Raw genomic sequence first — 14,518 nt, 5'->3', positions numbered from 1 at the left:
TTCTTGTGTGTCAGGATACAAGTTCACACTGACATACATATGCTGTTAATGCAGATTTTACAATATTTCAGCCAGTAGATTTTAATCATGATGAACATTTCTTCTCAGTTTTCCACTGATGATGTGCTCTGGTAATTTAGAATGAGGTTTTAGACTCAGCTTACTGGAGTGATGTATAAAGGAAATATAAGTTCGGGGTTTTTTTTCTTTCAATTAAAAAAAAGGCTCCAACTAGATCTGCTTTCTACAGGTGGGGCTTAAGGTGGGAAGTACATTTTCCTCAAGGAGGGGTATAAGAAAGAAGTCAGAAAACCTGTGATTATATATGCAGTTATTTATCTTAATAGATATTTAGGGTGTCATTTTCCAGTATGTGCACTTTCTGTTTGAAGTATTTCTTTATAGATTGAGTCAAAAATACACACAGTGTTTTTGATAGTTCACAGCTTTTATACATGAATGTTTCCCTACAAAGTAGGATTCTGTTTCTGAACAGCGGAGGATGTAGAAATAATCTATCAAATACATAACTAAGTAGATTTGATATTCCAGACTTAGCATGCAAACAGTACATACTTTTCTTCACACGTTAGCTGAAAGTTTAGGGACAGAGGCCTGCTATTACATCTTACTCACTAGTCATCTGCAAGCTTAGGTAAACATGTTTTCTCTGGGAAAGAAATGTAATTTCATTAGTTCTTGTACATTATAAAGGCGAGGGAGGAACATTTGATTTTTAAGAAAGCAAATATTGCAATACCAAATTTGCTGGTGATGGAAGATGTCCGGGTTATTGCATAGAAAAACATATAGTCAGTTTTCTGTGCCTCCAAGAGAGGTTGTGTTATAACCTCCTTTTTGAAGTAATGAATGTTAGGGAAAGCCAAGTCTGGAGGAAGGAAATGGTGTTTGGCATCTTGGCAAGTACCTCATCAGGCTTCACGTGTCCTCTTGGCTTTGTACGATTGGTAATATGTGTTGTTCAGAACCTGGAAATCAATAGTATCTAAAGAATTGGTGGAAAAGTTGATACAGAAATCTCTATACCATTTTCTTAAATTTATTATCTGGTAGCGAGGAAGGGGTATTCTTCCAATATGTAAATAAGCTCAGGGTTTCTATTTTGTGACTTGAATTTTTTTGCAAGCTCATCTAAAGAAAAGATTGGGATTCCCCCTGCAGCTGGTTTAGTAACATTTATATGCATCTGTGAAACCTGACAAGAAACTTGAGTGTGGAATTTTGGACTCCTGAAGAACTGTTAAAACAGTTTTCTTAATCTGTTACAGAAGTGACATGTCCTTTTTATTCCTGCTTTATGACTTTCTCCTCATAGCTGCTTATTGAATGTTGACTCAAGGCTCTGTTACATAATAAATAGATTCTTCCTCTCATGTTGTGTGTTTGTTTAGTTACATTCAGAGTATAGTCACACTTGTTCTGAGTACCTTGGCTGCTTGAAGTGTTACCACTATCTTGTTTCCTTCCACTCCTTCCATTTAGGAAGCTAAAGAGAAAGATGGTTGTGCTGAGATTTACAAAGTACTGCTTTGTTGGCTTCCAATTGACCTTTCTGATCTCTGAGCATAAAATTGAAAGGACAAAAATGCTGTCTGTCTAAAGAATGAGGATGTGGTTATAAACTCTGAGCCTCAGAGCAATATATGTTTGCTTTTCCTGATAGCTTGAGATAGTTTGTCTTCTGAGTAACAAAGAGAAGCTGAAAATATTTTGATAGCAGTTGCTATCACAGTAGGGTGAAAAGAAATAATATATTGCCTATATCCAAAATTAAACTGTTTACTATGCTTGTCATAGAATTATAGAATGGTTTGAATTGAAAGTTTCTCAGTTCCTTGGTATTTAGGCATTCTGAGTTCGCATTCCTTGGGTGGTAGCTGGTAATAGTGTCTGCTTGAGTGTTGGTCATAGTGGCAATAAAACGATGCCTTTTGCTGTAGTTTAAGTAGGAGGATAAATGTGTGTGTCCCTTTGCTCCTTAGTGACTTCTGGGAGGTTAATTAACAGCCAGTTTTGAGGACATAGCTGTGAAATTTTGGGTAGAGAAGCAACCTTTTTATGTCAATCTCTATCATCCTGTCATGAATATTTTTGGATGTTAAGAAAAATGCTAGTAGAGGAATCCTAGTAGATCTGACTTGGAGCATATAGTCCTGCCATTTCTCCCTGTGACCTGCTTTGAAATTAGAATTTTCCTTCAGAGAGTATTATTCAGAGCAACAAATTCTTGCACATGTGACCAATTTTTATGAGAACAAGCCTTTGGAAAAGCTAAAGTTGGAAAAGCAAAATAAAGATAATGCTTTGGTATTGATTCACCAGGAGATGAGCATCATAAATCATGGTGTTTGCTCCTGTCTTGCCAGGATACACCGGTCGTGTTATTTTCGGTTCCTGTTCGCTCTCTATAATTATTTTATGTGTCTGTATTATGGCTTCCTTGGAATGCATGTTCTTTGGGGCAAGAGTTATGCTTACCATATATCTTTTTCCCCGCAGAAAGCCTGGATTAGGTTTTCTGTAAGTCTTATTTGAAAATACTGGTATCCAAGTCTTCTTGACACCCCAGCTTAGGAAGTTTGACAGTCGGGTGGGAGTACAGTACAACTTGTGTTAGTGGTTCCCTTCTCCTGTGTTGGGGTGTCCATAATGGCCTTTCAGGGCAGTGCCTCTCTAGTATTGAGCTGTTGAATTGCAATAAGAGACTTAACAAATGTGCCAGCCAGGAATTGCCTGGTTGTGATGTGCCTGACTGCAGCCTCAAGGCAGTGTCTCCCCTTTAGGCATAAATCCTGCCTGTGGTGAGTGCATCTCAGCTTTCTGCTGGTTGAATCTCAGAGATAGTGCTTAGCCCATCAGATGGGTTTGTAGTCTGCCTGGTTTTGAGGCTCTTACCACTCTGGTGGTTACTCTTGACTTTTCTGGTACTTGTCTGCAAGGTTAGTCGTTGTGAACGTGAGATATTTAAAAGTCGTCCTTCCCTTTAAGTCTGTTTTACACCTAAGCTAAAGAAAACACAAAACATGTATGATGAGATCTTTGGAGTCTCTTAAGGGACCTTTAATTGCCTTTTAACTTACTGTTTGTGCAGGTCTGCCATGCCATAACAAGAACTTTACAGTGAGGAGGGATCAAATAGAAAATAATCATCAGCAGTGCTGACAAGAAGCCTAGCTCAATTTCCACCTTTTTTTTCAGTATCAGGAAATGCATATTATTTTAGCATTACTGGGGACTATTTGTGTGCTTTTGAATGATCCATGCAATTATGTAAATAAATTATTATTTATTGTTATTATTAATAAATCTTGCTGAAGTTATCAAATGAAAAATAACTGCTTTTCACAGTTAACTGGCAAGCATTTGCTTGTAGCTGTGTCAAGGTTAATGATACTTGTAAAAGAACCTGATGTTTCTAAGTCTTATACAATTTGCTTTAGCTGTACACATTTTCTGACAGCACCCATGCAAATGGATGAGTAGTTGTACATAATAACTTTGGAAGACTTAGGGGTAACATTGCTCTTCCTTTCTTTTTTTTGAATTAGTAGTACAATATTGGCCCTTTTGGCTCAGTCTTATAGTCTGCCTCATGGTTTATGTGAGAACCTGTAGTAATTTATGGAGACCTTTCTTTCTTTTGATAATATTGACCTTTTTTGGCTATAATTTTTGATTGTTAGAATGTGCACTTACATTAACAAATATCTGTTATCTATATTTTTTGTAGTGTTGGAGTGCTCTGTGCATATGCTGCCAACCAGCATTTAACTAACCAAGTCCGAGGAGCAAAGAAACTGGTTAACAGTAATTTTAAAGATCTGAAAATTTTCCTTAACGACACTCCTGCGGTAAAGATTTTTTTCTTTATGGGGAATGAGGGTGGGAGAGAAGAGGTATAAATCAGGAATATTTCAGAAAACAATTCTTTCTTTCTGTACACCTGCAGTATTTTGTTTATTCTTTGTGTGTGAGTCTCACTAAGTAGAATAAACAGTACAAGGTAAGATGTTTTCACACAGCAGTAAGTGCTTGGGAGTTATCCTGGTGGATCAGCTTTCCTTGAACAACTTCTGAGCTGTACTTTGGGAGTATGCTGCTGTGATGCTTGTAGGCCCTTTTCCTCCTACTGAACTAGTGTAGATCACAAGCAGAAGAAAAATAATTTTGAAAAAAAAGGTTTTAAAAGGAAAACATCAAAAAAAGTATGATACAAAAACTTGGATTCCTTGTTGCTCTTTCCATTTTCCTTGTATTTTTGGCATACTCTCTGGGGCAGAGCCACAATAGCTTCTTTTCCAAGAGTGTTTTGGACTGTTTCTTCTGTATACCAGAGTCACAGTGTACGACACTGAACAGGAAAGATTGTTTTCTTTCAAATTTTCCTTAGACTTCCATAAGCAGTCCTCTGCATATCTTGTTTTGTGTTGGGAAAAAAGAATACTAGTTAGGAAAACTTATAGACAGTGTGCAATTGCAATTCTTCATCAATTTTTAGGGGGGAAAAGAGGTTTGACGGTTCTATTACCTTGGCTTTCATTAGTTTTAATTATTTGAATTCAGTTTTATTAATCTGTTTTACTTCCACCTGAAAAATTAGAAATAGGTGGAATTCATGTAGTTATGTGGAATCTACAAGTATGATAGCATCCCATTGACGGTAATTCTGAGGTGCTTTTCTGCTGACAAGGCCTGTGTGAGAACAGGAAACATCTTGGGGAATGCCTGAAGTGTTTTCCTGTCTGGAGTTGTTCCCCAAACTTAGTTTGCATGTGGTGTTGTGACAGATGGGTGGTGGAGGTATATGGCAAGAACTGGAGGTCATGCAATCCCTCTTGAAACAGAATGCTCTTGGTCATTCTGGAGTTGATGCTGGGCACAGAAGGATCAATCCAGTCACATCAGAAACCACCAGAGTCTCCTTGACAGTGTACTTGGTACTGACAACTGGGAACCTCAGAAGAGAAAATCTGTTATGTAGAAGAAACTACCTTGAGAAAAAAAATAGACACTAGCTAAAATGATAATAAAAACACTTAATTATTAAATTTAAAAGTGTCAGGACTTGAACACTTTTGCTAGAGGTTAGTCAAAGTCTCACTTAGTAGCTTTTTAGTGTCAGTGTGGGATTGTTACCTTTTCTTTTTTAGACTTGGTGTTGATGCAGTCATCAGCTGTATCTTCTGAATCATTTTGTCAGACAAGGTGCATGAGTATCATGTATACACATTTGTAAGAATTTCTTGAGGGAAGGAGAAGACCTACAATTTTTTGAAAAAAGTTCTAGTATCCAACTAATTGTCTATAAAGCTCTGAAATTCGAACTTATGTCCTTGGGTCATCAATATGAGGTGTGTACAGCGTGTAAGAGGATTTGAAAAAGAAGTCCTGTGTTAAGAGTTTGTGTCACAGGAGATTTGCAGACTGTGAGTGCTGAGCAATAGCACTGTTAGTTACACAGAATTTCCTTTTGTCTGGGATATTGCTGGAGACAATGCAAAATGTGTAGCCCTGCAAAATTTTAGTCCTTTGGTTAACCTAGGCAGACCAGTACAACAGATTGGCAAAAGTAGGCCTACAGCCTTCTTAGTAAGAAACTGAATTATTTTTGCTCCTGTTTTAGAAAAATGAGGTCCACTCTCTACTTTGTCATTTAATTAGATTCACTGATCAATAGGTTGTTTCGAGGGTGGATTTTTTGTCTTTTTTTCTTTATTTCACAGAAAGTTTGAGACAGTAATCCAGATAGACTTTGGTACACATTTGAATCATTCTTAAAATTGGAAATCCATTTATCAAGTGTGTTAACCTTTACACCACTTTAGCTTGGTTGGGGTAGAATTCACCGTGCATTATTTTAAATATGCAGAAATCGATAATGTCTTTTCAAAATTAGTGTAAGTTTTCTATGTGGGGTGGTTCTTCATAGGCCTTTTCTCCAAACCCAGGATTTGGTGGTAACTGAGTTGCTGGTTTTTATTGTTATGATATCTTGGTAGAGCTCAAGTTGAGACTGGGCCAAATGCACTTGGGGTAAGGAAAACTATTTATATTAAGACAGAGCAGTCAACTCTTTTCCACCAGAGAAGCTCTGAGAAGCTGCCCAAATACAAATCCATTGGGTTGGTGAATTGTTTCAAAATTGCCACCACATCAATGCCATGCCTTTCCATGAAAGTGGAACTGGTGCCAAGAGGAGATCAAATAACAAAGGTGAAGCCACCACAGCACTACCATTCCTGCTACTTAATATTTTTGAGCTGAATCATTGATCACAGAGATGTTGCAATAAAGTAGATGTCCCTATTAAATACTTTCTTTATGTGCAGTTCTGTTAAGCAAATAAAACAGCTGAAAACAGTAAAAGGCCAGTGTTTGGAGGCCTTGCACAAATATTTTGATTGTTGCAAAGTGACTATTTGACAAAAAATTACTTTTTTTCAGTTCTTTTACTGTTTTTTTTGATCGTTGTCTTCTCAGCAAATTGACTACTTGGTGAACCAGTACAACACAACTAAGGATAAAGCACTCTCTGACCTAAATAGTAAGTACTTTTATTTAAAGGGGGTTATCAATGTGTGTTTTAAAACTTCAATAAGATAATACATTATCTTAGCTCATAATCCAAAGTGAAATTTCATTTATGAGGATATGGTTTTCAAATAGAAGTGCTTTTCTCAGTGGTAAATGAGACTAAAATCCTTTTCACATAAAATGTCTCAGAGCTGGTGTAATGCTTAGTATTTCCCAGAATAAAAGTATTTTATTAAATTTTTATCCAATAAGTCAGGCTGATACTTTATTTTTCTTTTCAGTTTTGTAATATTTGGAATATTTTGGAATATTTGTCCTCAGTTCTTAAATTGGAGCCAAATATCAAGTAACAGAGCTACTGGCTGTTGTGATAGTTCCAATGAGAGAGATCTCTGTTTATTTTTCTTGTTCTACCTTTGTCCTCTATTCAGCTAGGAGTTGAGGTATAATCTTATCTTCTTTCTAAAGCTGCTTAATGTATTTGCCATTTCAGAACAAGCAGTTGAAGAGCAGGAGATAAAACTTGAACTGCTGCACTTTCCCCTTCAGTACAGTTACAGTATGAGACATCACTTCTAAAGCTCTCAGTAAACAAAAACAACCAGAGAACTCACCCTTTCTTTTTTGTAATTTAAGATTGACTTTCCAGAATTCCCAATAGAAAAGACTGACCATAATCAGTACACATAATGATTCAAGGTGCATTGTTGCCAGGTATTAATAAATGCATACAGGTTTGCATTGTTGGATTGAGGGATTGTTGCTGGGATCAAACTGGGCAGCTATGGCATTGTGCCACTTACAATAAATAGATTCTCATGCCCAGAATCTCTGCTTCTGTGTAGGTTTAAAATGTATATTAAAAATAGTTTTCAATTTGGCCAACTTGGCATACCCTGAGGTTAATGTGTCTTATCTGTGTGAGGCTTTATTGTACATTGAATATGCCTGTGAAAGTAGTAGGAGCAGTAGTTAACTAATCTTCCTACTTCATTCTCAGCAGGACTACTCTGGTCTGAAAAAATAGATGTAATCTTTAAGTCCATGTTAATAATAATGGTAATAACAAAAAAAATTGATGTTTTTATTTCATGTATTAGCTTGAAGCTTCCTAGTCACTTCTAACTGAAATTTCAAATTAATGTTTATTTGTTCTCAAGGCAGATTTATAATGTTAATTAACAGAAACCACAGGATCTGTGATGAGAGCAGTCATCAAATAGAGATAGCTTTTATTTTCTTGAAATACCAAAATGAAGTGTGTTACACCTTAAGAGAATCAATAGTAGCAGAAATCTCTAGAGAACTGTAGAAGAGTTCAGTTTGCCCACCGTAAGGAAATGCTGAAAAGTGTTTTCTGCTTGGTAGAAATTCTCATCCCAAGCTAGACATGATAGTGCTGACAGGAAGGGATGCCTCTGTACCATGCAGCATTCCCATTTCATCAAAAGGAAAACAACTGAAAAATCAGTTTACTGTGATCTGAAAATGGAGAGGACCAGGTGATTACCTAAAGGATGTGTCACATTAAAACGCTTCACCCAGCTCTGCTCAGCGTTTCTCAGTTGCTTTGCTGAAGCAAGGTTCATTTGTGTTTGTGGGCAGCGAGACCGGAGGGTGTGGAGGTGGGCTAGCTGGGGCTGTGGGTGTCTGTGCGGGATGTACTGCACCAGGTACAGGGGCTTAACGCGCTTAAGGGATTTCAGCAGAGCTGACTGCCTGCTCTGCCTTGTGGGTCACCTTGGTGTTGCTGGGTACATGAGGAACAGGAGAAAGGAGAGGAATCCACTTTTAGCTTTCTCTTGCACCATGAAAGCATAGTGTGTAGTGAAGTTATGCCACAAAATTCCTGTCCAGATGCTGGACTTCTTTAAGATAAATTGTGGAAAAAATCCTGTTCCCAAAAAATAGTAAATGCAGTGAAATACATATTGTGGGGTTTGTTGAAATTCTTGTATGTCTTTACCCATGAGGTCAAGTGTTAATGAGTATTTTCCACCAAACTTTGTTTTACTTCTTTCATTTATAGGCCTATAGCTAGCTAAAGTAGAACTGTCTCCCTGCATTACCTTCTGTCACTTAAGTTCTGACTGTCAGTCCTTAGAAAAATTTCAATAATATACCTGTATTTATTCATATGTATATGTATGTATAAATGAAATTGTATATATATAATATATATATATAAGCATACATATATTTATATACATGATACATGTATTTGTTAAGTAAAGAGTCTGACAGCAGGTGGTTTAAGAGACAGTTTAAATTGAGCTAGTGTGTAATGTGTTGGGGCTTTTTATCTCTCCATACTACAGATGTTGGACCTGTGCTTGGAACCAGAGTTCAAGAACAGCTGGGAAAAGAAGTACGTCCTGCACTTGATGCAGCTCTGACGATGGCAGGAGGTAAAGATGTACATGTTGTTGTATAATGTTCTGTTGCCATGGTAAAACAGGCACAGCATGGAATGGCTTTGTGCAATACCATAAGTCAACTTACCATTTTTCTACATGCCTGGATATTTCTTTTAAACTGAGGATTTCAGACATCTTAAGATTTATAAATACATTTAAAAGCTAAATCAAAATTTACGTGCTATTGTTGATACTTAGTTTTGGCAGTCGTTGGAGAGAGATGAAATCTGAGTTTCCTGCTTCAGGTTGCTGTCCCTTTCTATTGAATATAAGGGAGACTAGGAAAACGGTCCTTTTAGAGTTGCCTTATTATAGCCATAACTATTTGCAGATTAGTCTTTAACAGGTCAGGGATTTTTTCCTGTACACTGCCAAGATTGTTATGAGAGTGTTAACCAGAATTTCTTCATTATATCTTTGTGTTTGGCACTGCTCATTCTTAGTTCTCTCTCCCTTTAGTGAAAATATCCCTTTATTATTTTTCCATTTAAGGCTTCCTTTTTCAGGAATCAGATACAGCTTACAGAGCAAAGGGAAGGCATCTATGAGCTTGAGTCACTTTGGTTTTGGGGTCTTTTTTTACCCATGAATTCCTTCTCATTCACTTGTCATCGTTTTCCTTTTTTTTTTTGCTTTATTTCTGTTATTTGTCTTGAAGTCAAAGTGGAAAGGGCTATCAAAGGTAAAAATCACGATAAAACCTTGTGTGGTGTGAAGTGCACTTCATTTTTGTCACTCTGTGTATTCTTAGTTGTGTCTGTGTGGTTCCTTGTGTACTAAACACCTGTTCAGTGTTTGGGGTTCTTTTCTTTCCTTTGTTTGGTGTGTTTGGGATGGAATCTAAAGCCAGACAATGTGGAACACTAATAAATGCTTGGCTGATGCAACATGATCTCCTTACCTTTCATCTTACAGCTATGTGATTTCTGAGTTGAATTATAAGGGAAATACTGAAAATACAGTTTGATGGATATGGGCTTTTAGTTTCTAATGACCAAGTGTTAAAGTTCTTTACTGAAACCACTCAGGAAGGAGAGGTGGAGAAACGATGGAAAAGTGGGAAGTGGATGAAATTTCAGTAAAAGTAACCTGAGCACATTAATTTCTTTGTAGGAAAGCATAAGTGGTATATTTTTATATGCAATGAGTACATACTCTTTGCTAGAGGGTTTTTCTGGGAGGGAGGCAGTAATTAAATCAGTATTGTTAAGATGATGATATAATTTATGCATGTACACTTTCTCTGCATGTCTGTATCTATAGGCTGCTTTCTAACAAAAGTGTTTTTTTAAAAATTTCACATCTTGGCAGCCATCAGAGAAACGAAGGAAGCTCTGGAAAATGTGAGTGTCTCTGTAGAGGTTTTGCAGGAGGGAACAGAGAGACTTCATGCAAACTTGACAGATGTTAAAATGCACCTAAGCAACACCCTCAATGACTCTGCGTGTAATGCGGCTCAGGCTGCCTCAACTTGCAATATCATCAGAAATTCATTAGATCAGCTGGACATCAATGCCAATTTTAGTGGGGTGAGATTTTTTAATAGTATTTTTTAGATTCTCAAAGTGTGATTGCCTTGAATAAGCCCAGTAGGATTTCTGCGACTCAGTGACTTGGTTTGTGCTGTCATTTGTGAGATGAGTGACCTTCCCTCTTTCTGTGTTTCTGGGTAATTCCGGTCACTGTTTTCATCTTCTGTGTGGGAAAGGATAAAATGTGTGTCAAGCTATGTTAAAAGTGATGGTCTGGGCAGTGAAATAATCTGCCCTCCCAAAAATGCTGAGAGTTAAGCTTTGCTTTTGTACAGCAGAGGTGTCATGTGTGTTTAGGAATATTCTCATAAAGATCACTTTCATTTCTTTACCCTCTCTCCTAACTTTGAAATATTTACTGAATTAGCAAAACTGCTATTTCGATGTGACTCAGGCATGTTTTTTTCCTTCCCAGTTGCCAGGTGTGAGCTCACAGCTTGCAAAGATCAATGATGTCCTTAAAATAGACCTTTCTAGTCTGGTTCAGAAGGTATGTTTCTTGACAGATTTTTAAACTGTTAATGAATGAACTGGGATATGTGTATCACTTGTTTCCACTTGGTTTCTCAAGCAGAATTATTTTGTTGCCACCTCAACCTTCTTCATGGTTGGATATCTCTTATTGTTTGGCCAAGATTTAACACTTGAAAGTATGAATGTTGTGCTTTGTATGTCCAGGGTAATACAAATGTAAAATGTTTTGCAAGTTGTCTGCTTGAAAGAACAGTCCATAAAAAATGAAAAGACAGAAACATGGATCCAGTAGCATGCTCTCTACTTTTTGGTTCAAACTAAAGAAATAAAAAAATCCAGGGTATCCTAATGAGTTTTATTGTATTCCAGCTATCTTGAAATATTTATTTCAAAGTCTTTATGTGCATATTTAGCATTAAATCTGGTGCAATGGACCAAGTGTAATGGCTATTAGTATTTTTGCAAGACTTTCCAAAAAAAAACCCCTGTGATTTTCGCCAAGAAAAAGAATGGCTTTGTTTGAGCAGTTGAAAAATCTAGGAATGTGAAAACATGTGCTAGGAATAGAAGGGACTTTCTGAAACCAAAGGCTGTGTGTAGGGGTTGAGACCACTTCCTGCTTCTGCAGTGATCAGGCTTGCAGAGAGTAAGGCTTCAAGTATCCACTGCATTGGTTTCTCCTTTCTCTCCAAATGAGCTACTGAGCTTGGCCGCCATAGTGTGGACCCCTTCTTTCCCCTTCTCACTGAAGAAGGCATTGCAGTCTCTTTAGAGGCAACTGGATTTCATTGTTTGTAATATGCATTTCATGTTTGGAAGGCAAAGACTTGGAAACAGGAGGTGTTAGGCTGGTACAGAGTGACTCCTTTCACTTAGTGAATCTTCATATATGCGTCCCTAGCTTTTAGATGAGCTAGATCTGACAGGCAGCAAAGTTTGACGTGTCTGTGACTGATTTATGCATATTTAAATATAGATGTTTTTTTCTCAAGGAATATTTTGGAGACCAAACTAAATCTGAAATATACTTAAAGTTGCTATTTTTCGTTCACCTTTTCTTATATGCAGTGATTAAACCATATTTTTCTTAGTATTACCATATACATTTTAGTATGTGTGTACTTTTGATCCTTGAATAAAAGGAAAAAAAAAACCTGCAAACAGTTTGACAGTGAGAAACATGCCATAATTTTTTCACCTTTTTTTATAGGGTTATGCAGCATTTAATGATACTCCAGACTTGGTGGTGAATCAAACCAGGAACATTTTATCTGGTGAGGACAGACTATCTTTTCACTTTGTTTAATGTTTTTGTTTTCTTTTATTGGTAATATGTTTCCTTGGCTAAATGTCATTAAAAATGGAAATGTGAAACTTAGGTATTTTTTAAAATTTGATGTCAGTGGAAACTGTGTCTTGATGAGGACTCTAAAAATAAATCTAAAATTAGACCATGTGGTATTTTATGGAGTTTTATCTGTTAGGCTTTTTGCTGCTCATGTAATGAGCAATCTCGTGATACTCACTTAACACTGATGCTTTATTTGTTTGAAAAACTAATTTTCCTTGGCTGATGTGTTTGTGACATATTTAGGAGTGGGATGTTAGAAAAACTGACCCCCCCCCCCCCCCCCCCCCGCCCAGCTGCTGTATTAAAATGTGGCGGATGGCAAAGTGAAAGTCAAAATATGCCTTAAGGATAACTGAAATGGCTGTCTCGGTTGTTTTGTTGCTTGGGCTTTATGCTTTTTGCTCTTTGACTGTACCTGTATGGTAGTATAGCATATGTATACTAATCTGTTTTAATTTTTGTTCTTGCATTGTGGACCTGTTCTGCATTATATATAAGCAGCTGTTCCTTGTAAGTTTTTCCAGTTTGGTTTTTTTTCTTCCCCTCCTGGGCAAAATGAAGCACAGTATAGGTATAAGCATAGTGTACTGTGTGAACTTGTTTGTAGTGAGCCAGTTTTCAAAAACTGACACTACACTTCTCATTAGGAAATCTGGAGCAGATTTACTCATTTTCCGTATCTGAGATGTGTAAACACAAACAAAATATCTTAATTTATCTATTTATAAATTGTTGGGGTTTTGTTTGTTTAAAAACTGAATTTGAGTTACAAAAGCAAATAAAATAAATAGGTTTACTAGAAAAAATTGCATTTATCTGTAAACTTCTAAAACAACTGTGATTTGTTTACCTGTTGGATTTGAGGAGTAATCATCAAAACTTGCAAAGGCTTGTCCAGTTGTGTTTTGAGAAAGAAGGAAGTACTGCCTACCATGAAATTGCAACCTGTAGTTACACATCCTGCTTTTTCAAGTATGTTTGCAGTTAAAGGAAGGGAAGGGTATAGAGAAACTGCATTTTACACATAGACAATATGTATAACAAGTGAATTAATCATGTAATTGTAAAACTAAAGAGTGTCTATCTAATCTGTAAGTAGAGGATAGCATGTTTGGTCATAATCTGAGGGGAAAATGGCTTAAAAGAGGGTTACCTCAGGAGTGTTACTAACTAATTGGAATGAGACCATTTAAGTAATCTCTTTTAATAAGAATGAAAATAACTAGTATAGATTCTCAATATAGGCAGCTGAATTTCTTTCACAGTGTTGTATTCCCAAGGCATGGAGTTTAAATAGGTTTTGTTCTTCTTTGTAAACTTGGTGGCTAATTGTCTTGCTCAGTGTTGCCATTTGCAATATTGCATGAAAAGCAAGATTTAGGTTGGCTAGATAAAAAGTGACACATTCATTATAGTGAGAGCAAAGAGGAAGATCTCTGGCTCAACTCTGCATCTTGAATCATTAAACTGAATGCTAAAAACCAAGTGTGCATTTTGAAATGCCTTTGTGCTACTTTGAAGCTTGATGCTTTTGTTGCCTGCTTGTGTCTTCCTCACACTTGTCCTCATGGCTTGCTTGTTACATGTGGCAAATGGCTTAATAGCATTTTGTAGCGCATACGTGGGATGTAAATTTCCTCTGTGGATCTGTAAAAGTGAAATATGTTTGTTCTTTTAGATATCAAAAGTGTGCTGGAATCCATTGGTTCAAATATTACTACCTTCACAAGAGCGCTCCCTGTTCAGAAGATTTTGGCAGATTTGATGGTGTATCTTACACAGAGTGAGGCATACGTTCAGGATTATTTTCCAGTAGTGGAGCAGTACGATTTCTACAGGTATATACAAGAAATAAGGCAGGACTGAAGCTCTTCCTGTTGTTTATACTTTGTATTATTTTGATGTTCTGTAAAGGCAAGTAAAGTGGTGATGATGAACACAGTGAAAGAAAGATGTATAAAGCAGTTGTTTGGTACTGGCATTTTGGTAAAAGTGAAAAACACAGCTAATCAATAACTGGGTGCTGTTTCTCTACAGAGCAAGAGGTAGTTTCTACTCTGTAGACCCTCGGGTCCTTTTCAGGAAGGATAGATGCAGGCAGGTATAAAAGACGTAACACCCAAAGGAGCTGATGATTTCATGATGCCAGGTGACCTTTTATCTAGGTCTTGTTTTCTTTGTGTTGCTGG

The 14,518-nt window shown here is 36.9% G+C and overlaps 1 protein-coding gene across 7 annotated transcripts in view; it reads left to right on the top strand.

Annotated features, from left to right (window-relative positions):
• The window catches only part of PROM1 (prominin 1), a 61,825-nt gene that overhangs the window by 29,725 nt on the left and 17,582 nt on the right, over nt 1-14,518 (top strand). For all 7 annotated transcript variants that reach the window (XM_066185495.1, XM_066185492.1, XM_066185494.1 and 4 more), the window contains 7 exons: nt 3,752-3,872; nt 6,502-6,565; nt 8,874-8,963; nt 10,284-10,501; nt 10,920-10,994; nt 12,189-12,252; nt 14,008-14,167. In XM_066185495.1, the coding sequence (XP_066041592.1) occupies nt 3,752-3,872; nt 6,502-6,565; nt 8,874-8,963; nt 10,284-10,501; nt 10,920-10,994; nt 12,189-12,252; nt 14,008-14,167 (792 nt within the window). The remainder of the gene's footprint in view (nt 1-3,751; nt 3,873-6,501; nt 6,566-8,873; nt 8,964-10,283; nt 10,502-10,919; nt 10,995-12,188; nt 12,253-14,007; nt 14,168-14,518) is intronic.

This window comes from Chamaea fasciata, unplaced genomic scaffold, assembly GCF_029207755.1.
Source record: "Chamaea fasciata isolate MVZ Bird 193981 ecotype frontalis unplaced genomic scaffold, bChaFas1.0.hap1 SCAF_6, whole genome shotgun sequence".
Lineage (NCBI taxonomy): Eukaryota > Metazoa > Chordata > Aves > Passeriformes > Sylviidae > Chamaea > Chamaea fasciata.
The sequence above is the reverse complement of the archived record's forward strand: the minus strand, read 5'-3'. Positions and strand labels throughout refer to the sequence as shown.